At 44.4% G+C, this 21,761-nt stretch overlaps 1 protein-coding gene across 2 annotated transcripts in view; it reads right to left on the bottom strand.

The window, feature by feature from the left end:
* The window catches only part of GREB1 (growth regulating estrogen receptor binding 1), a 125,659-nt gene that overhangs the window by 2,323 nt on the left and 101,575 nt on the right, over positions 1-21,761 (bottom strand). For both annotated transcript variants that reach the window (XM_083178557.1, XM_083178556.1), the window contains 9 exons: positions 21,484-21,642; positions 18,223-18,365; positions 17,096-17,257; positions 16,175-16,379; positions 7,074-7,248; positions 5,185-5,403; positions 2,493-2,628; positions 700-900; positions 294-432 (listed from right to left, as the gene is read on the bottom strand). In XM_083178557.1, the coding sequence (XP_083034683.1) occupies positions 294-432; positions 700-900; positions 2,493-2,628; positions 5,185-5,403; positions 7,074-7,248; positions 16,175-16,379; positions 17,096-17,257; positions 18,223-18,365; positions 21,484-21,642 (1,539 nt within the window). The remainder of the gene's footprint in view (positions 1-293; positions 433-699; positions 901-2,492; positions 2,629-5,184; positions 5,404-7,073; positions 7,249-16,174; positions 16,380-17,095; positions 17,258-18,222; positions 18,366-21,483; positions 21,643-21,761) is intronic.

The raw sequence follows: 21,761 nt of genomic DNA, 5'->3' as shown, positions 1-21,761 counted from the left end.
TCCTACTGTCATGCTTTGAAATGTCTCATCCATTCACTGAATATTACTCAATATTTCCCATGCTGGGAACAAGATAATTATACGCTGCATGCGATCTGATCTATCATGTTGTAAGTCACTAAGGACACCTCTATCACAAAAGCAATTAAATGCTTTTCTTTAATGAACAAAAGAATGTCACATCATAAAAACTATGATGGCGGCTTATGTTATTTAATGACTGCATGGCATCAGGGGACATTGGCGTCCTGATTAGTCACATGGAGGATTAGCGCAGTCAGTGTCCAACTTACCTTTTAGAAACTGGAACTTTTTCAAGAAACTGGCAACGACAAAGGAGTCGCTAAGGTGCAGTAAGAGCCCGCTGAACGTCACCCCCGTGCAGTTAACATTGACAGAGTGAGGCCGTGAGCTCACATAGCAGACCGTCATCTGAAACACAGAGATGTAAATGAGGCAGCCATCTTGTGGGTGACACTGCAAGTGGTGTCACGGAGGTACAAAAGGCAGCCATTTTGTGAGCAGAACCAACGTCAAGCCTATCCATTCAGTTAGTTCCTAGCGCCATCACTGATGCATGAGGTAAAAAGTGCCTCATAGCTCATAGACAGTACAAGGAAGGAGTGAATTGATAGGTTGTAGTCTTATAGTTACTTTGAAAATCATAATTATTGGAAATTATTTGCAGTTTCGGTGTACCTGAGGTCCTAGGTTCAGGTAACAATTCACAATGAGCACAGGATGGCTGCTGTTATTGGCCGACAGAGGGAAGAATCGCTGGCTGTGAGACTGGAGAAACTTCTCCAGTAGTAGCTGAGCGGGGGCAGCCAGGATGGTGTGTTTGCTATCCGGAGCACAGATGTAGTGAGCCGGGGAAACAGACATTGACGACTCAAGGGCCTGGAGGGCGAACATAGAGAGCAAATGTTATACAGTAAGCAGGACATTCAACGTAATTCTTCTAAGCCAACATTCTCAACTAGTATATATAGCCTTCAGCTCAGTGATCAAAAGAGGTGACGATCACAGCAGACTCCCAAACAGGTTCATTTTAATAACAAAAAAACGAATTTAGGGATTTTTTTAGACACAGGTCAGGATAAACTATTAATGTACAATAAACAAAAACAAGCTAATAGACTAATATATTGTGCGCTATTAGCAGCCTAGATAACCACTTCAAATCTCATATACGATACCACACAGGATTTGGAAAGTTTCCAGGGCGCTGGAGGTCTTTTTAAAAAATACGTTTCTCAAGATAATAACCCAAAAAAGAAAAGAAAGATACAATATTGTGATACTGTAACGCCTTATAAATGAATAAATAAATCCACAATGGCAGTAACTTGTAACACATTTATATGTCTATGTATAAGGTCGACCAATGCGTTAGATTGAGGAGCAAAATTTGTCCCCAATACGATCCTGCAGTATAGTTTTTTATGAAAAATAACATTAAATACATTCAGCAGACAGATTAGGATCAAGGGGACTCTCACCATATATTTTTGCCCACATGCAAATGTAGACAAAACAAGCAAGAAAGATGTATCCCAAAACGATGCCTTGATAAAGATACCTGTGAGTATCGAAACCGGTTGGCACATAGGAAGTAGAGGAGGACCCTTGGGATTCTTGTCGCATACCAGCATCCAGGGACGCCTGTTTTGGGCAGTGGCAGATCCACCAAGGGGCGCCCCGGGCCCCCCACACATCAGGGGCCCCCACACTCCAGGTGTATGAAGCATTGCAGCAGTTTTATTTATTCATTTATGAGGTGTTACAGTATCACACTATTGTATCTTTCTTTTCTTGTTTGGGTTGTTATCCTGAAAAACGTATTTGTTAAAAAGACATCCAGCGCCGTGTGATATTATTAATGTATGCTACGGGGGGACTAGTTGGATCATTGGTCATTATGTGTGAATATTCTGTATATTATTATTGTAATAACTTAATGATATTATCACCAATAACTGATATATCCCTTTCAGACTTAAACCCCAACTCGTATCTTGGATACAGAGCACGTGTTGAAACCAGGGTTTTCTGTACTGACCCCCATTCACACATGAGTGACAACCTGGGTTGTCACCTTTCACACTGGACATAGGTCTTCCCGTGGCCTGGGTCTTCCAACTTACAGTGGGCGCTTGAAGATGATGTCATCTCCAAGTGCTACTGTCCTCCACCAATTAACCTTTAGGCATGACCTGGGTCATAAAGACCCATGTCATTCCTCTCACATATATGCAGGAGTTCTGACCAGGATTGCAAGTAGCGGGAGTCACCCTGGTCGACTGAAGGGACATGGCTCCACAGCCATTATCCCGGTCATTTCTTTTAACCCAAGTCGATGAGCAGGGTTTTTGTTTATGTCTGAAAGGGGTATGATTCGCAGGGATGTGAACCAGCAGACTCTCCCTTATCCCATGAGACCTGGCCACCCATAGTGGGCCATGAAGGCTAAAGGCTAAAATTGTCCTCACTTTTGGCTTAATGTGCAGAGATCGGTGGCCTCCCAGCGCAATTTGCTTCTTCATGACACTGAAGCGATTGAACTGACATATGAGCAGCCCCGAACTGTTCACTCTCAGGTTAAAGTCCACGTCATCACAGGTGAACCTGGCAGAGAGGAGAGAGAGAGGGATACATCAGCCTCTTACCATCTACAAGGCAACAACGACAAACTCTGAGAGTCACCTTGTACTCCGCATCAGAGCTACGGATGTAACACCTAATATAATAATGTTTGTACTGCAAATAGCATGTGCACCCAATCTTAATAATATACCTGTTATTGTCTGTCACAGATGTACCAGATTGTCCTGATGCGATGTCCAATGTACAGCCTGAGCACAAACCAATGGGGAAGGGGGATGAAAGCTGAGTAGCAACTGATAATAAGGATATGAAGGTCACTTGCTATATGTGCAGTCACATTGCTGACAGCACATGCACACACAGATCTAGGGGGGGTATATCAGCACTCATCTATTCAATGCATGCATTGAAGGGTGTCAGATCCGACAGTCGGATCTGTTCTGTCAGAAACAGACAAGGGATTGTTAAATTCACGGCCATTTTCTGACAATCCGCATCCGTTTGCAAAAATTGGCAGATTTTCCGACATTTAACAGTTGGTACATTGAATACTGACTTTAAATGTGTTGTCTGTTCAGACAAACAAACTCCAGGATTTTGACAGTTGGTATCCCAGATTGAGTACCCCCCCCCCCATAGTGACCTATTCCCACAAACACTGAGGATGCCATTTATAAGGTGAAATATGCAGGTTTAAGCAGCCTTAGGAACTATGAAGTTTGGGGTTCTGCTTGAATGTGCAATGCTATCTCCTATTTGGAGCCTCAAAACAATGGAACGCTGAAACCGGAGGCTACAGAAAAATGGCGCCATGTACTGCCTATAGCAGTGGTTGCCAACCTGTCTGCTTAGTCACCCTGGGGTGACACAACCGAAACAAATTATTCATGCTCAAAGTGATTGGCAAAACCAGATCTGGCAGCTGCCAATCATAAAATGTATGGACAATTAGAAGAGAACCACAGCTATGTTCCCCACCACATAACTGAACCAGAGGGTGACCATTAAGCTCAATTTACTTTTTTTTTTATTTATCCCATAGTTGCCGACCCTCCTGCATTCTGCAGGAGACTCCCTGAAATAGCAGCAATCTCCCTCTCTCCCTCATTAGTCTAGCAATCTCCCTCATGTCTCCTAGACCACATTACACTGTGTTACATTTTTGGGGAAAAAAGGAATGAGAGACAGATACAGTTACATTGAATCATCAGCACCATTTCCCAGCACTTTACCAAGTATAGTAGCTCTTACTAACGGCTTTGGGGCTCATCTACATTTGGATAAAAGCCATTTTACAAGATTCCTCTCAGATGTAGCAGTGCACACCCACGCTCCTAGGTGCCACGTTCACAATCTCTCCATATATGGAACTAGACACGCCCTTTGGGTGGAGCATGACACGCCCCCTCAATTACCAACTATAATCTCCCTGAAACTAGTTTTTAAAATTAGGCAAGCATGATTTATCCATAAGAAACTTTTTGAACAAATGATTATATTCAAGGGCACCCTGGTCAAGAAAGTTTGGGAACCATTGGCCTATTATGAAGTATTACCAAGCTTCAAAAAGTGATAAAATGGAGAGTGATAAACAGCCAACCAATCAGCTTTTACCTGTCATGTTACAGGCTGGGTTTGAAAAATGACAGGTAGGAGCTGATTGGCTGGTTGTTTAGCACTCCACTTTATAATTTTTCTTAAGCTTGATACATCTGGCCCTAGAGGGTTTAGGCAGCAAGTTTGGGTGGCAGGAAAGTTTAATTTGATCTTAACCTTCAAAGAAGTCTCATTCACATTGTTGGTAGGTCTACAAATGCTTATTACATATAAATATGTCTGGCTTATGGTACACAAATATAGTAGCTTCTATATGCAATAAAAGGGCACAATGCACCAAGTATCAGAACATAGAGGCCCTGACTACCATACTGGCACCTGGGGTCCCAGCTGGTACAGGACCTCTGCCTAATTGCTATGGAACAAGTTATGAAGGCCCCAGAATTAAGCTAGCCATACAGCTACAGATCGATTGTCAGATTGGGCGGGTTGGAACAAAAACCTGGTAATATTTGAATGGCAGTTTGGCAGTTTTCCAGCAATTCAAAGCAAATGGTCAACTGTCATTTGCTCTCATCCATTAACAGGATTTTGTTCCAACCAGCCCAATCTGACAATCGATCTGTAGATGTATGGCCAGCTTTACATGCATAAAGATACTTTTGCTAATGTGCAGCATTACTACTTGTTCCACGTATTGCAATGCTGTGACGTCATCGCTGTTTGTTGCTGCTACTTAAAGTGTTTCTCCAACACTTTCAGCACTAGGAACTTGAGGGTTCTAGTAAACAGCAAAATCTAGGCAATGAAGAGACAACACTGCAGCGAGTGCTGTTGCCATGGATACAGGATAACTACGTAAAAGCGGGGATCTGCAATACACTGAGGTAATGGAAAGTTAACCCTGTCATTCCCAGAGGGAGTCCACATTTCTAAACAGCGTAATGCAAGTAAAAGTTCATCACTGGTTTATCCGAGACTCATTGATTAATCGATGGCGTGCTGGAGCAGCCGACCCACCTGTTCTGGTTGTACTGCACATCCTGTGTGAGGTCCACATTAAGGAGGATGAAGTCGTGCAGGTGGCAGCGGGAGAAAGGGTCGCTCACGTCTCTGCTTTTGGTTTTACTCGTCCATTTGCGCATCCCTAGCAGGGCATATTGGGCGATGTCCCGGGTCGCCTCCATGTGCTGCAGAATGTACTTTAAAGACACATTTCTCTCAGTCCATAAGCACTCCCTGGGGGACGGGACATCAGATGTCACAAAATGAAAATGTAAAGTCACTAAAAGGCAGACATTGGGCTTATTTTCTTCTGTTCCTGCATAGGGGAAGATGTAATAAGCCCTGGAGAACGATAAAGTGAAGGGAGATAAAGCACAAACCCAACAGCGCCCAACTGTCATTTTCAAACAATAACTGGAATGTGACAGTTAGGAGCTGACTGTCTGATACTTCGTCTCTTTTTTTTAACTTTATCTATTTTTCCAAGGCTTAGTGCATACGAGGGTGGATCAATAAGTACCTGTGTTTGAAGACAGGTGGCGATGCTGAGGAAAGTTGGTATTCCTACCGTATACTACCATCTTTCAAACACTGCCATACCAAATGTCAGATTGATTCATAGGTTAGTTCTTTTGGTACTAGTGTAGCTTCACGGCGCTGTGCGTCTGAGTCCCCTTGCGGGGCTCGCTTCGCTCACCCACGCTGCGGGATCGGTGACTCGCTACGCCACGCTATCTAATATCAACTCCATGCCAACATGGATAGTGGGGGTATGAACTATCCATGTTGGCATGGAGTTCAGTTAGTTTATTTTAGATAGTTGTGGCGAGCAGAGAAGCCGGAAGTAGCATGGCGCCGTGAAACTACACAAGTACCGTTCTTTTTTCCACCACGACAATGCACCAGCTCCCTCATCCGGAATTGTTATATCTCACTGGGATGGTAAAATATGAACAAGCCATTTTTTTAAGGGAAAAAAAAAACATGAAAAACGTTTTTCATGTTGACATTTTTCATTTATAAGTGATCTAGCCATGGAATTGCCCCCTGTGTAAGCCCCATAACTCTCTCTGCACATGTTACATCTGCCCACCAGCAGTGCAGCATGGTTTTGTCAATCTGCAATTGCACGTTGAATTAGGCCCTTTGTAACAAATGCACATTTATATAACATACCCTCCAACATCTGAAGATTAAAAACCGGTACAAATTTAGAAAGGGGCATGGTCACCCCCCCCCCCCCCCTTTCCTATACTTACAATGGGCAGTTGAGACCCAAAATGAAAAGGTACAGTTGGAGGGTATGATTTAATGACTTTCCCCCGGTGTGGTTTGAATGTTAACATTCATTAAGTTGACACCCTTATGTCAATAAGATCTGACTGTCGACATCCAGGAAGTCGAAATGTTCAGAATGGCATAAAGTCAAATAGTATATTAATGCTGACATTATGAATCCACACTCCTATTTTTAGTTTAATCCTAATCACAGGCTAATCCTAATTTCATGTGTCAACATCCAAATGTCGGCATCCTGACTTCGTCCCGTTTTTTTTTGTTCTTTATATGCCCAAAATAAGTTTGGGGCAGATTTGTCAATGAGTGATATTTTTGTTAGCACTCATGGATGATGAATAGTGATCCAGCCAATCAGCTCCTAGTCCTCAGCACCATTTATCATTCATGATTGCTAACATGTAGCTGAGTAGGACGATGAGACTAACAATAGGAAATGAGCACAATTATAATTGATTGACTTTGGTTTTATCCTATTATTCGCCTTATTACAGGATTCCCCATATACATAGCATAGAGAACACGGCAACGCTCCGCTAATAAGCCGTGATCCGTCCAGCACAGTACAGACAGACATGCCAGTGGTGATTATCAGGGCTAGGATGTACCTCTGGTTGCCACCTGTCACACTGACTTCCATGGCGTTCCACATCACACAGGAGTCATCAGCAATGACGACGAAAGGCCAGACGTCTTGAGGATGGACCCCCAACTCGGCTTGTCTGTTCCGCTCCAGCTCCAGGTTGTGATACGAGAGCTCCTTAATTAGGAAATGAGCAGCTCCTGGGAACAGAGGCACAGGAGGGAAAGTGCATTATTTGTCTGCAGTCAATATCATAACAGGAATGTTCTTTTACGGTCGGTTAAATGAAGGCTCCGGGCTCCCGTTAAAGGTTAACCGTTATTGCTGATACATTTACACAGCTGTGTACACAGTGGAACTCTAAGAAGCTAATTCCATCACTGGAAAAGAAGGACAGTGACTTGTACACAGGGATGTTGCTGACCTATCATTCGGAGTGGGGAACCTCAGGCCCGGGGGCCGTATGTGGCCCCCGTAGCCGGTCTGCGTGGCCTGCCCACCTGCCTGGCGGCTTTGCCGGGAGTAAAATAAAGGGGAATACTCGTGAGAGGTCAGTAGTTCTCGCGAGACTGTTGGTCCCATTCAGTGGCAGCCACCGGAGCGTGGGACAGCTACAACAGGACAATTTGTGAGAGACATTTTTAAATATGGCCCCCAAAGGATTTTTTCCCCATACAAATGGCCCTTGGCACAAAAAAGGTTCCCCACCCCTGGCCTAAGGTAACAGTGTAGTGGGTGCATAAATCATGTACTGTGTCTTACTATCACTGCCGTGTCCCCTCACTAGAGGCAGGCTGCTGACAGGGTGGTGGGGCTATGGTGGGGTTGGCCCCTTCAGTTGTGGTGGCACCCAACAGGTAGGACAGGGATATAGGGGGGTAAGTTTGGAATGCACACCCCAATCCGAAGCAGAATAAAAGGTGCTGTGTATTTCTTTAGCTTCAATACAGGAGGGTCTGTTGTGCGCAGTTCAGCACTACGCTTTATCACACTACTGTTTGGAACTCTACCTATTTAAATAATTTATCTTGCTTCTACCTGGAGTTTATTTCTCTACCTTCAGTATTTTTTGCAGGTAAAGGACACCCGGGGAGCTGCAGGTGGGGGACAGACTGCAGGAGCAGCAGGGAGGAGGAGAATTAAAAAAAACCCTTACTAATTAATGGCCGGCCGCTGATTGGCTGAGAGAGCTCTCTTAGCCAATCAGCAGCCGCCCATTCATTTGCAATTTCTTGCCGCCCACCGCTGCAGCAGGGGATGCAGAGCGGGGAGAGTGCATCTCCTGCACAGCGCTTCCCACTCGCACAGACCTACGCACCTGATTGGATGTGATTTATTTCTTATGTGCAGCATGTCCGACCTCCGACTCTGGTCTGATGCGCACGTGGCGAATGTCACACACATGCGATTTGGGCTGATTTCACCTCATTTCTCGGCCTGATCTACCAGAATAAGGTAAAATCACCTCATCAGGTGGGTCCCTAACATTCCGAAGGTTCATATCAAGAGCATGGGACCCCCCCGGGCTACCCCAACCCAATCACCCCAAGGCATCACACTAGGACACACCAATCCTACTTGTACAAGAACAAACTGGTAAGTAAGATTTGAATAAGATCTGTGTATCTCACAACCAATTGGGGATGGCCATCGACCATCGATGATTTGAAATCATCGATGGTTCATTACCGATGTTGAATACATTTGCCATCGATGGGGGAGAACCAGATGGTTTCCCTCCATCGATGGAACAGCAAAACGATGTTTTGCTTTTTTTTTTTCAAAGTGCCGGAACACAGAGCATAGCTCTGCCCCCAACACCCGCGAAGCCCCGCCCCCGTGTTTTGATTGGCCTACAGGCCAATCAATCCAACACAATGGCTGACCATCGATATGTAAAAATATCGATGGTCAGCCATTGCATAGTTTAGCACTATCGATGGCCAGTTGCAGTTGCACTATCGATGGCCATCGTTGCAATTGCCATCAATGGTTGCCATCGATGGCAATTGCAACGATGGCCATCCCTACAACCAATCAAATGTTGAGCGAACAATGATTTCTCTTTCGTTCAGCCGCATGCGAGTGGATTTATATGCAAGCCCACTCGAATGCTAACGAGCAGACTCCGGGCAGGGGCAACAGGCATTCGTCAGGGTGGTGTTTTCCTGTTTGCAAGGGTCGGAGTATAGCAGGTTCGAATTAGGCCCTTAATCACATAGGGCAACTCACTGTACAGCCCTCCCAAAAACACATCTATGCGGGTTTCCTTATGAATACTAGTAAAATGCATCGGGAGTCGGGACACAAAACCCATACCCAAATTTCTCTAATGGAGCCCATACACGGTCCGTTGTGTGCGGCTCCGTTCTGTACTATGCGATGCGCGCTCCTGCGCATCACATAGTAAGGTACAAAAAGTATGTGCTGCGCATACTTTTTGTACTAGGTACATATCGGATCGGATCGCCGTGCATGCACACTGCATGCACTAGGGATGCGATCCGATGTGTACTATTGAAGTCCCAAACGGATCCGTTAAACGGACCGTGTATGGGCTGCTTAAGACAAATCTGAATTTCCTACTAATTAGTGAAATATTTGGAAACACAGAAGAAATGCAGAATGATACAATGTTTGCGTCAGAGACACAAGAAGTGTAAATGTCAGTGCGCTCGGGAATGCTGAAGGTCGTAGAGGCCCTGATGGATGTGTGTAATGAGGGGCGTATCGCTCCAATTCTGTAACGAGCATCATGTCACCATGTTCTTGGTGCGGCCTGCTTACAATTAGGCCTAGTGATGCTTTGATCCAGCCTACGTATATTGGACCGGTTAACGTTTTGGGCTCAGCTAAAGCGTGATTATGATGATAAATAAATGTAGGCAGATGTGCAGTAGTTTGGCAGACTTAATCAGCTGTTTTCTAAAAACCCATTACACACCCACGCACAAACACACACATGCACAAACGCACACACACAAACTATTCATGGATTAGCAGTTAGCAGTCATTAATAAGGGGTTAAGATAAAAAAAAAAGTCTGGAATTAAATAGCCATGGACGTTAAAGCTAATTTAAGTTAAAGGCAGGCGTCAAAGTGAGGGGGAACGTTGTGGAACTGAGTTCCACCACCTCTAATGGGGCCAGATGCACTAAGCTTCAAAAGTGATAAAATGGAGAGTGAGAAACAGCCAGCCAATCAGCGCCTATCTGCCATGTCACAGACTGTGTTTGATATCTGACCGGCAGGAGCTGATTGGCTGGCTGTTTATCACTCTCCATTTTATCACTTTTGAAACTTAGTGCATCTGACCCATGGTGAGGTGGAACATTTTAACCCCAACAGGGTTTTCTCACAGAATAGCAGTCTAGTTTGCAGGGGGGTGCCAAAAACCATACCACTGGCCCTGTCTCTGCCTAATGGGGGGGGGGGGGGGGTAATTAGGTGGTACAGAAAAATTAGTTCCCCCACCTCTGCACGACCACTTTAAGCCCTGGTTAAAGGTAATTTCGCCATGGGCTTTAATAACGGGGCAATCCAATTAGACTCCCAAATTCCCCCAACAGCCATTTTAACACCCGTTAAAAGTACCAAGTTAATGAGTGGTAACACGCACTAATGGTCATCAACACACAGTGGTAACACGGACTAATGGTCATCAACACACAGTGGTAACATGGACTAATGGTCATCAACACACAGTGGTAACACGGACTAATGGTCATCAACACACAGTGGTAACACGGACTAATGGTCATCAACACACAGTGGTAACACGGACTAATGGTCATCAACACACAGTGGTAACACGGACTAATGGTCATCAACACACAGTGGTAACATGGACTAATGGTCATCAACACACAGTGGTAACACGGACTAATGGTCATCAACACACAGTGGTAACACGCACTAATGGTCATCAACACACAGTGGTAACACGGACTAATGGTCATCAACACACAGTGGTAACACGCACTAATGGTCATCAACACACAGTGGTAACACGGACTAATGGTCATCAACACACAGTGGTAACACGCACTAATGGTCATCAACACACAGTGGTAACACGGACTAATGGTCATCAACACACAGTGGTAACATGGACTAATGGTCATCAACACACAGTGGTAACACGGACTAATGGTCATCAAGGACAACTCTTACCGTAAGAGCTGTCCTTTGCTTTAATAATTGCATAAGTCAGTGCATTTGCCATTATAACAATGCGGTAGCCAGCGAATGCATCCCTTCTGAAGAAAATTCAGGGATAAGTGTGTTAACAAGGTCACGGCACTCGTTAACCCTCATGTTGTTAGGGATTTTCTTTTCAACCTGCTGAGGCCTATCCAATAACTACTGACTTCCGGGCTAATTGGATACCCCTAGGAGGATCAATTTTCCTGTGATAATTTATAGCTGCTAATAGAATTCCCCCATTTCGGAGTTGATGTTTTTTTTTTCTGGCTATCCAATTTGGACCCCTGGAAAAAAAAAATTGCCTGAAAACATACAGGTTCAGTGAAACCTGTTTATTTTCACTAGAAAAGGGGATTTCAGGGATTTTGCTTTGCCTGCTTGAGGCAGGTGATACAAAATCCCCAATAAGCCATGTCTCCTGCCAGCTTATCAGGGCTAAATGAATAGCCCACCGGCAGAGCCAGATTAAGGTCTAAATGGGCCTGGAGCTGAAAATGATCAAGGGCCTATTATGCGCAATAATAGGGGTTGCGGCCCGCACCTAATAATGTGGGTGGCGTGACCAGTGTTCTGTTGAGTGGTCTGCTCATGGGTGTGTCTGTATTTGTGTAAATACTTTCAACTAATTATATATGCCTGGAAAAGGCAGGGTGCTGGCATAAGAAAAATGCAGGGAGATATATTGGTGGGTGCACTCCAAAGGTGCACCCGCAGGATGCCGATGTCCTAAGATACCGTATATACTCGAGTATAAGTCGACCTGAATATAAGACAAGGTACCTAATTTTAACAACAAAAAACTGGGAAAACGTATTGACTCAAGTGGGACCCTCACTCGAGTATAAGCCGAGGGGGGCTTTTTCAGCATAAAAAATGTTCTGAAAAAGTAGGCTTATACTTGAGTATATTTGGTACTTGCGGGGTGAGGCGGCACTCCAGTCATAAAAAATATACTGAAAGCCGAAACTTGGTAGACAACATTTCAGCACCTTTTATGTGGTCACCTAAGTTTACCACACCATATACCCCTTATACAAATCATGCAACACAATAGTAACCCCCTTATACTGTACTTGCCTCTTACACATTATGCCACATGGAATGAGCCAAAATTCACACTGACTGAGCCAAAATTCACACTATGGCACATGGATTGAGTCAAAATTCACGTTATGCCACACAGATTAAGGCAAAATTCACATTTTGCCACATGGATTGAACCAAAATACACACTATACCAGGCATATCCAAACAGTGGCCCTCCAGCTGTTGTGAAACTACACGTCCCAGCATGCCTTGACATAGTTTTAGCATTCCCTAATAGCAAAACTGTGGCAATGCATGATGGGACTTGTAGTTTAACAACAGCTGGAAGGACATAGTTTGGACAAGCCTGCACTATACCAAACAGATTGAGCAATAATGCACAATATGCTTCATAAATAGGGGCATTGAGCGGCTAAGGAACCAAACTGGGCCGTTTGGTTCCAGAGAAATCTGTCCTCAAACAACATGAACAGCCATGAAATTACATTTCAGAAAAAAAAAAAATGGTTTACCCGCAATATCTCTAGAACCAATGAACCCATGTGGGCCAGGTATCAGATTGAAGATTCGACTGAGATCAACCTCGAGCTTCTGTGATGCCGGAGGGGGAACTGGCAGCCGTTGGAACCGGGTGGAGGTTCGGAATTAGCGGGTCCCATGTTACTCTATGGGGACAACATTCCAGGTTTGCCTGCCAGTATCTCCGGTTCCCGGGGGGCTAGCGACGCGGGGCTGGGCTCGTTGGAAAGCCCTGGCCCTCAGCTAAAAAATGGGCCTATTTGGAGAGTGGGCCTGGAGCTGTAGCTCCATCAGGCCCATTGTTAATCCGGCCCTGCCCACCGGAACAATGATCAATCAATGATCGGGGGCTAATTGAATATTGGCCTTAAGAAGCATTTACAAGCAGCAAAACAGTAGAAAATATATGAAAATATTAATAGGAAATAACGGAGCACTAGAATAGTGTTCTGATAATAAAGTAGTCAGTTATCCTCCTGTCATTGATGACCAGATGTCCGTTGTAGTGCTCACTTATTCAAGGCGTGCAGTGAGAAACGAAACGTCAGTGACAGGACTGTACACAATCAGACAAGAATGAGAAGAACCAAATCCATTAGGCAATATATATAAAACATCATGTTAAATTATAACATATGTCATATGTGGCTGCCAACATTTTAAAATGGTCCAAACTGGATGCAAGATTGGCATAAAGTGACGAAATCTGTGGCCCTACCAGTATCCGGGCAGACACACACAAGAGCACAGTCAGGTTGACCTTGAGGCAAGGTTAACACCTTTCAGAGCACGTTCACACCTACAGTACTGTACTACTCTTACTCTTACACACTAAAACCAGGATGTTTCTAATGGGCGTGTTCCCCCCTTTCTAAACCCTACGCTGGTTTTTAAAATGTTAGAACATTACAAAAGCTAATGTGCACCAGCTTTAGAACAAGTTATATTGGTAACAACGAAATAGATAACAAATGCATAGAATATACCTTAATAAATAATTATTTTATTTTTAAGGCAGAACATTGGGCTTAATTCATGTTTGTATGAAAATACAATTGCAATCGAGATTTTTTTTAGGCTACGGTGCTGCTAATGTTACCAAGTGCACCAAAGCCATCACAAACTCTATCGCAATTGCGTACACTTACTCAAGCTGCACACATCAGTAGCGGCGCAGATGCCATGCATTTGTACATACAAGCAGATGGCAGGTACATGCCACAATAACACCCAACCCAGAGACGTGTCGCAGCTTCGCAGAGGAAATATTTACAGTAACAGTGAAACTTGCAATATAAGTACAGTAAATATAAGGTGACATATTTCAGGAACAACAAGGTAATAAACTGACAAATTGCATAGGATGCAGACAAGAGGCAAGGACTATTACCTAACATGTACGCGGAGGTGAGTCAGCACTCAATGAGCTGTAGAAAACAAGAGGTAGATTGTCCTCTCCACTGGCGCTCTAATAGGATGGTACCTCCCTTGAAATTGAGGTACGATCCTCTTCTCCCAAATTTATACGACAGCTACGGTATATAAATAAATACCATACATCCCTTTGAATACAGCAACACTCCTCTTCTCCGCCTCTGAGATAGTAAACTTCTGTATCGCCAATATGGGTACCCCTTAATCGGTGGGTGGTCAAAGAGTGAAATGGACTCCCCCAAAAAGGAATGCAAAGAAATGGCAAAAATAGTGTGATACCATTTAATAAAATACAGAAGTGAGACAAATACATTCAGATAGGTGAATGGAAGAATTGGACTGGATTGCCATCCATGTTCTCCACATAAACGGGTAACAGGCCATTCTTCCATTCACCTATCTGATTGTATTTGTCTCACTTCTGTATTTTATTAAATGGTATCACACTATTTTTGCCATTTCTTTGCATTCCTTTTTGGGGGAGTCCATTTCACTCTTTGACCACCCACCAATTAAGGGGTACCCATATTGGCGATACAGAAGTATACTATTTCAGAGGCGGAGAAGAGGAGCGTTGCTGTATTCAAAGGGATGTATGGTATTTATTTATATACCGTAGCTGTCGTATAAATTTGGGAGAAGAGGATCGTACCTCAATTTCAAGGGAGGTACCATCCTATTAGAGCGCCAGTGGAAGGGACAATCTACCTCTTGTTTTCTACATATTTGATGGTGTTTGGGTCACCATTTTTCAGTTTGAACTCTCCATTGGCTGCTTTAGCGCACGTGTTCATTGACTTTTCACTTTGTGTTTATTTGATTGCTTTTACTCAATGAGCTGTACCCAGACAAGGGCACGCACACAGGGGGAGAGTCACTGACCATGGTCTAGGAAACAAGAGACAGGTAGAAGTGGTGGCATGGGTAGCAGCAGGCGTTTAACATGAGGATGGAGGGCCCTGCCTGTGAGCTTACACGCTAAAAGAAGGGATGAGCAACTGAAGAGTGAACTGGGGAGAAGATAAATGGAGATTAGGAGGAGAGATCTTAGTGTGCTTTGGGGGTAATTCAGCACCAATCGGACGGGGACGATTTCGCCCCTGTTCCATCTGCACATGACGTCAGCGCCCGCCCCTCTTTGGCGAACACCGAAGGAAATGAAAGTCAGTTCAGGCACACTTATTTCTGAAGGGGAGAGAAATCATTTGTTCCGCCGGGTGGCGTTTTAGGGCTCGCTAAGCAGCGAGCCTTGTTGAATCAGGCCCTTTGAGCGCATATAAGTGCATCTTTATACAGTATGTGGCAGAAAGCAGACACAGAGGTGTAAGATACAGCAGGTATTCCCAACCACGGTCCTAAAGGCACACTAACAGGGCAGGTTTTTATGATATCCATGCTTGAGCACAGATGCTTTCATCAAAATAACGGAGATATTAAATAAGTCACTTGTGCTCATGTATGGCTATCCTTAAAACCTGGCACTGAAGACCCTGGGTCGAAATCCCTGGTCTAGATATATACTCTAATAAGAAATGCAGTACAAAGTAACAGGCCATCGCACATTAGTTCAGAAGAATAATTATTTTACTGATATCAGTGATTGGAGTCCGCACTTACCGACTCCAGCGCTGTTGAAGATACTCGGCAGGACCAGGTCCTAAAGGCACACTAACAGGGCAGGTTTTTATGATATCCATGCTTGAGCACAGATGCTTTCATCAAAATAACGGAGATATTAAATAAGTCACTTGTGCTCATGTATGGCTATCCTTAAAACCTGGCACTGAAGACCCTGGGTCGAAATCCCTGGTCTAGATATATACTCTAATAAGAAATGCAGTACAAAGTAACAGGCCATCGCACATTAGTTCAGAAGAATAATTATTTTACTGATATCAGTGATTGGAGTCCGCACTTACCGACTCCAGCGCTGTTGAAGATACTCGGCAGGACCAGCATGATGTGGTTTGGCCAGTATTTTTTGTAGATGGCCATCTCATACTCTTTGACGACTAATATGTGCAAATGGCTGCTTCCGTCCATGGCGTGGTACAGATTAAACAGCCCGTGCTCGTGGCGGCCTGTCGTGGGGGTGAAGATCGGACTTTTCACGCAGTCAGTACTCTATTAAAACAATGACATGAAAAAAATTATATTAAGTCTATAATTACTACCATTCAATAATTATCGTATTACATTTCAGGGACAGAAACAAAATGGCTGGTCTAAATTGGCCACAGTTGCCATGGCTAATTCTCAGTTGGTGAGAACAAAGCCCTCCCACTAGGGGGAGTCAGGAAGCAACACAGGTCAGTTTTTTTTCTCTAAACTCTCTACCACGTTTGTGGCAACAAGAAATACTAATTTAAAAAAATAATCCATTCAACAAGTAACAATTTAGAAAACAGTATATAGATGAGCTAATGCTCCTCACCTCTATGGGGGGGGGGATTCAAGTGCTGTGCACATGACTGGCAGTCAGTAGATGGTGCCTGACAGAGCAATACAAGTGTTGGTTCATTGGGGGGTGTGGCCAGCCAGGCGCTGACACTATTGTATTATTGTTCTATAATTTTGTTGGGCGGGTAACTAGTTATTCAATAATTAGATGTACTTGGTTGTGTCACATCTCCCTACATTCATATTGTATTTTATTCTTAACATTCCTTACCACCAAGACTATGTGTTATTCCGTGTTATAAACTGTGAGTAGTGAAGAGCAAGCAGGCAGAGTAGTAATGCCCTAGCCTCAGTCTGCCTCACCAGTTTATACCCCATACCTTGTTCCTGATCACCGTTTGAGCATTCTAAGAAGGACCAGGGATAGCACTCTCCTTTACCTTATCCGAGATGAGAGGAAGCCGCATGCTCTCAAGCTGGCCGCCTGGTTGGCTAAAAACAAAATGGTGCTCTTTGGACTTAGGAATGATGAAGTGCAGCTGTATTTCCTCCCCCAGCATAGAATAGGAGAACGCGAAAGCATGTAATGTTGACTCATACATCTAAGAGAAAAATAATAAGCGACAACGCGATTTATGAACATCATAGAGTGATGCGTTTGACATTACAACCATCCTTCATCAGGGTAACAGGAGCCTAATATCACTTTGTGTGCTGCTGGGGGACCCTGCAGCCTTCGATAACTATGTCTCAGTCTGTGGCTTCCTACTTGTCTCAGTGACTCTAATCACACCATGACACTGCCCCTGTCACACAAAGCACTGTCTTCATGAACATCAAGCGCTCTATGGTCACTGCCTCCTGCACACTTCCTGAAATACTCTCTGCTACTGGGACTGTTCCAAGGATCTCACTGGCTGCATTATGAAGGTTGCAGTTAGCCGACTGGCTACAAGACTGGGCCCCTAACAGGAGAGCACGATGAAGACTGTGTGAGAGATTCTCCCTTTATTCCCAATTCAATTATTATGTGACACCAATTCAAGTAAATGTATAATGGGTAAAACATATGGGTATGGGTCACTGGTTGACAGCAGTAAGGCCGACATGCACTGGGTTGACCATTGAAGGTCGAAATGAGCCAAGATCGACACATGGGAAGGTCGATGTGTGCTTAGGTCGATATTTCATTAGGTCGACATGGGCTATGTCGACAGTCAAAAGGTCGACATGGTGTTTTTCCCTTTTCTAACTCGAATGTTGACACAGTCGACATGGACTCCTTCATGGATGGTAGGGTATGAAATACCGCCTGTCAGCACACGTCGGCTAATAAAAAAAAACCTTGTCGACTGTCGACCGAGCCCATGTTGACATAATGGCATGTCGACATTCCCATGTGTCGACATTGGCTCATGTCGACCTTAGTGCTGTCAAACTAATGACCGTATACTAAACGTACTAACAGCAATGTGACACAAAGAGGCATCGTGCCCTGACCGCTTGGTACAATACAGAACATTATCATTACAGAAATAACATGCAATCTCTGCACAACATTGCTTACTTGGAACCTGGGGTTGTATCCCATGTACTGGTGGCACTGCTCACAGTGGTGGTAGGTATTATAAGAGGCATATTTAGACAATCTCATCCGTGTTGTAGGTCGTCGTACATATAACTCGTCATTCTTTCTATTCCTTGGTTTATCTGTGGACAGAATGCAGTATAAAGGTGTCAGTCTGGACTAAAGAACCAAACACCAACAGATCATTTTCATTACTAGTTTTTTAAATGTGATATAAACATCTAGGGCGGGACGGACTCAAGCAGAAATCCCGCTGTCAGAGTTTTGGCCGCATTTTTGCATAAACCAAGCTATAAAACGTGATAAACGATCATTTATTTCCACAATTTCCCTGAGAGGGATAAAACCAGAACATCCAGCCCCCGCCCCAATAATATACACCGCTCCAAAATTGTGAATGCAAATAGCCATGCCATCTATTCACAAAAACTGAACCATCGATCAGTTGTTTTTTTTGCCATCTGCACCACTCTAGGGCTTCCACTAATCCGGTCAAGAATCAGTCTGGAAGCGGTCATCGCTAATGTCAGAGTCCCAACCCAAAAATTCCTGGGCATGCCTGTGTTTTCGCAAACACACAGAAAACGCCATGTTTCCGCTCCTAAAAACTGACTTCCTGTCAATCAAACTGCGACATCTACTGTAGGCAACTGTTATGTGTATGGATATTTAGGGGCCAATTCCGTTTCACTCGGCGTGAACTGAATTTGGATCCTGACCTGATAGTCGTGGTGTGCACATGCGCGGAAATGCGCAAAACTCTCGTCGATTTACACTGTCGCCGGGCCGTTCGTAACGGGGAGCTGCGGGCGGGATGAGGGCGATGGTGGCACTCGGACGTGGCGTCCCCATGAAAATGCTGGCCATTACCATGGGATTGCGGGTGTGCCAGGGGTAGGCGGCTGATGGTGGCTGAGGGCAGCGCCTGCCCTGTCTTCATCCAACTGCCTGCAAATATAAGTCAGTGGAGACTGACTTATATTTCCGATGGCAGGAAAAATCATTTGATGGCCGGTCAACCAGAATCAGGGCCATAGTCACATGCACAATGAGAACCCTGCGCATGCACAAATGAGAAATTTGCTGATTAGCGATCCATTCTGAAATGGGCACAATGGGCCTTATTCTAGTTCACTCTTTCTGACAAAATCCTTCTTAGATGGACAAAACCATGTGCACTGCAGGGGGGCAGATGTAAAATGTGCAGAGAGAAAGAAACACAGAAGGCTGAATAAGCCTGAGGTGACATAAACCACTGAGGGTTCTCCCAGGGTACACTCTGCTGTTGGTCACATGCTATGGTAATGAGGATGGGCACAAGGCCTATCAGAGCAGGGGGAGGGTTTAGACAGGATAGGAATGATCACGAGTTTAGAGTGATCACCCTCTGTCCAAGAAGCCCCACCCACCCTTCCCTATTTCTCTTCCTCTTCGGCAGCGGTAAAGAACGGTCATTCTTTAAGAACTCTGTGTGTGTGTAGGTAGTGGGGTGCACTCTCCCTCGACATCGGTTGTCATGGGCCATGCGTCTGTCCGGGGGATGGCCGTCACCACCAGGCCTGGTGGCTGACCAGGGAGAGTGGTCACCCAGCGTTGTATGTATGCATAGTGATCTTTAACCCCACCTTTCCTATAATGACCGTTCTTTAGTGCCGCCACCATTAATAGTCTTAGTTAATTGTCAAAATAAATTTGACATTCTTTTTGAAACGCCAGCACTTTGTGTCGTGTCTTTATTTTAAGTTAAGTTATATAAGGTTTAGAGTTAAGTTTGTATTTAGGTGTATCAACCGTCGGGGTGGACCAGGGGGATACCCGATGGTGAGTTTATTAGATTTGGGTGAGTTATTTTGTTTCTGTGCAGGGTAAATACTGGCTGCTTTATGTTTACATTGCAATATAGATCTCACTTTGAAGTAAAACCTGCCCAAATCTAATTCTCTCTGCACAAGTAACGTATACCCCACCTGCAGTGCACATGGTTTTGTCCTTCTAAGAAGGAATTTGTCAGAAAGAGTGAACTAGAATAAGGCCCAGTATTACAGAACACAAAGTGGAGGAGACTTCAGTGTTTCTTTATTATTTGCCAGACAATGATCACCCTGACTGAAGGCAACAAGCCATTCGCAGCACTCGCCGATCAGCTGATATACACAGACTGACAGACAGAAACTGATGATGAGACTCGGTATTGGACAGCTCTGCTGAGCAGCCTGATTCCTGGAGATAAGGACATGACAGCTGCACTGAACGTGAGGACGGAAAGAGCTAATATTACCATTAGACAGCATATGCTGACAAAAGCTGTGTAGCTGAACCTCATCTATGCTGATACATAACATATAATGCCCTGTCTGCAGATCTTAACACAAAGCTTGTCCCTTCATTTTGATAATTTGTACGGAAGTGGGTCATATCATTAACACAGAGTAAGGGGGAGATGTACCAATTGTTGGTGAGAAATAAAGTGAAGAGAGAGGAAGTCATCAGCTCCTTACTGTCAATTTTGAAACACAGCCTGTAGAACAGGCATGTCGAAACTGTGTCCCTGCAGCTGCTGTGAAACTACACATCCCAGCATGCCATGCCATAGTTTTAGCATTCCCTAATAGCAAAACTGTGGCAAGGCATGATGGGACTTGTAGTTTCACAACAGCTGGAGGGCCATAGTTTGGACATGCCTGTAGAATGACATTTATAAGCTGATTAGTTGGTACTGTATCTCTCTCCAAGGTTTGATCCATCTTTCCCTATGCGTTTCTAGCAACATGGCAATTATCAGAACTGTGGCAGATGTCCCTGAGGGTAATATGACTGTGACGCTCTATACCAGGCATGTCCAACGTTGGCCCTCCAGATGTTTTGAAACTACACATCCCAGCCTGCTTTGCAATAGTTTTAGTATTCTCTAATAGCAAAACTGTGGCAAAGCATGCTGGGATGCGTAGTTTCAAAACATCTGGAGGGCCAACGTTGGACATGCCTGCTCTATACCATGCAGATCTGCATAATTTCTCATGCTACAATCCACCTTTATCTTCTCTTCAGCTGACCAATTCATTTCTTGCTCTTAATTTTTCTTTTCATGTACTTAATTAATAATTAGTAATTAAAGGTAATCATTAAACACTACAAGAACTGTGGCAACATTCCACATGTGGTAACGGGGTCACTTCATTGGCTTGAGTGGTAGCTGGACAAGACCGTCAATCTTATTTACCCAGAATGAAACTCTCCTACCTTCAGGGTCAGAATGCTGGAAGTCAGAACAAATCACACTGGCACCTTCGTACTTGGCATCATGCAGAATGTAGTCAAAGGGCATCTTCTTCACTAGATCCACACTCGGCCACGTGTCCATCATCTGGTGAAAAGGCTGCTCTTGCTGTTTCGCGAGGCCTAAGAAACCAATACATACACAAATAAGAACAGTTACAGGAGCTTTGGCCATGATGCTCTGCTATAATGCTGGATGCTAGTCACTTGATAGGCCGCATTCTGGTAACTATCGTTCCCCC

Source organism: Crinia signifera, chromosome 3 (assembly GCF_055691185.1).
Source record: "Crinia signifera chromosome 3, ASM5569118v1, whole genome shotgun sequence".
NCBI classification, from domain to species: domain Eukaryota; kingdom Metazoa; phylum Chordata; class Amphibia; order Anura; family Myobatrachidae; genus Crinia; species Crinia signifera.
Note: the sequence above shows the minus strand (reverse complement) of the source record. Positions and strands in the feature narration are given on the sequence as shown.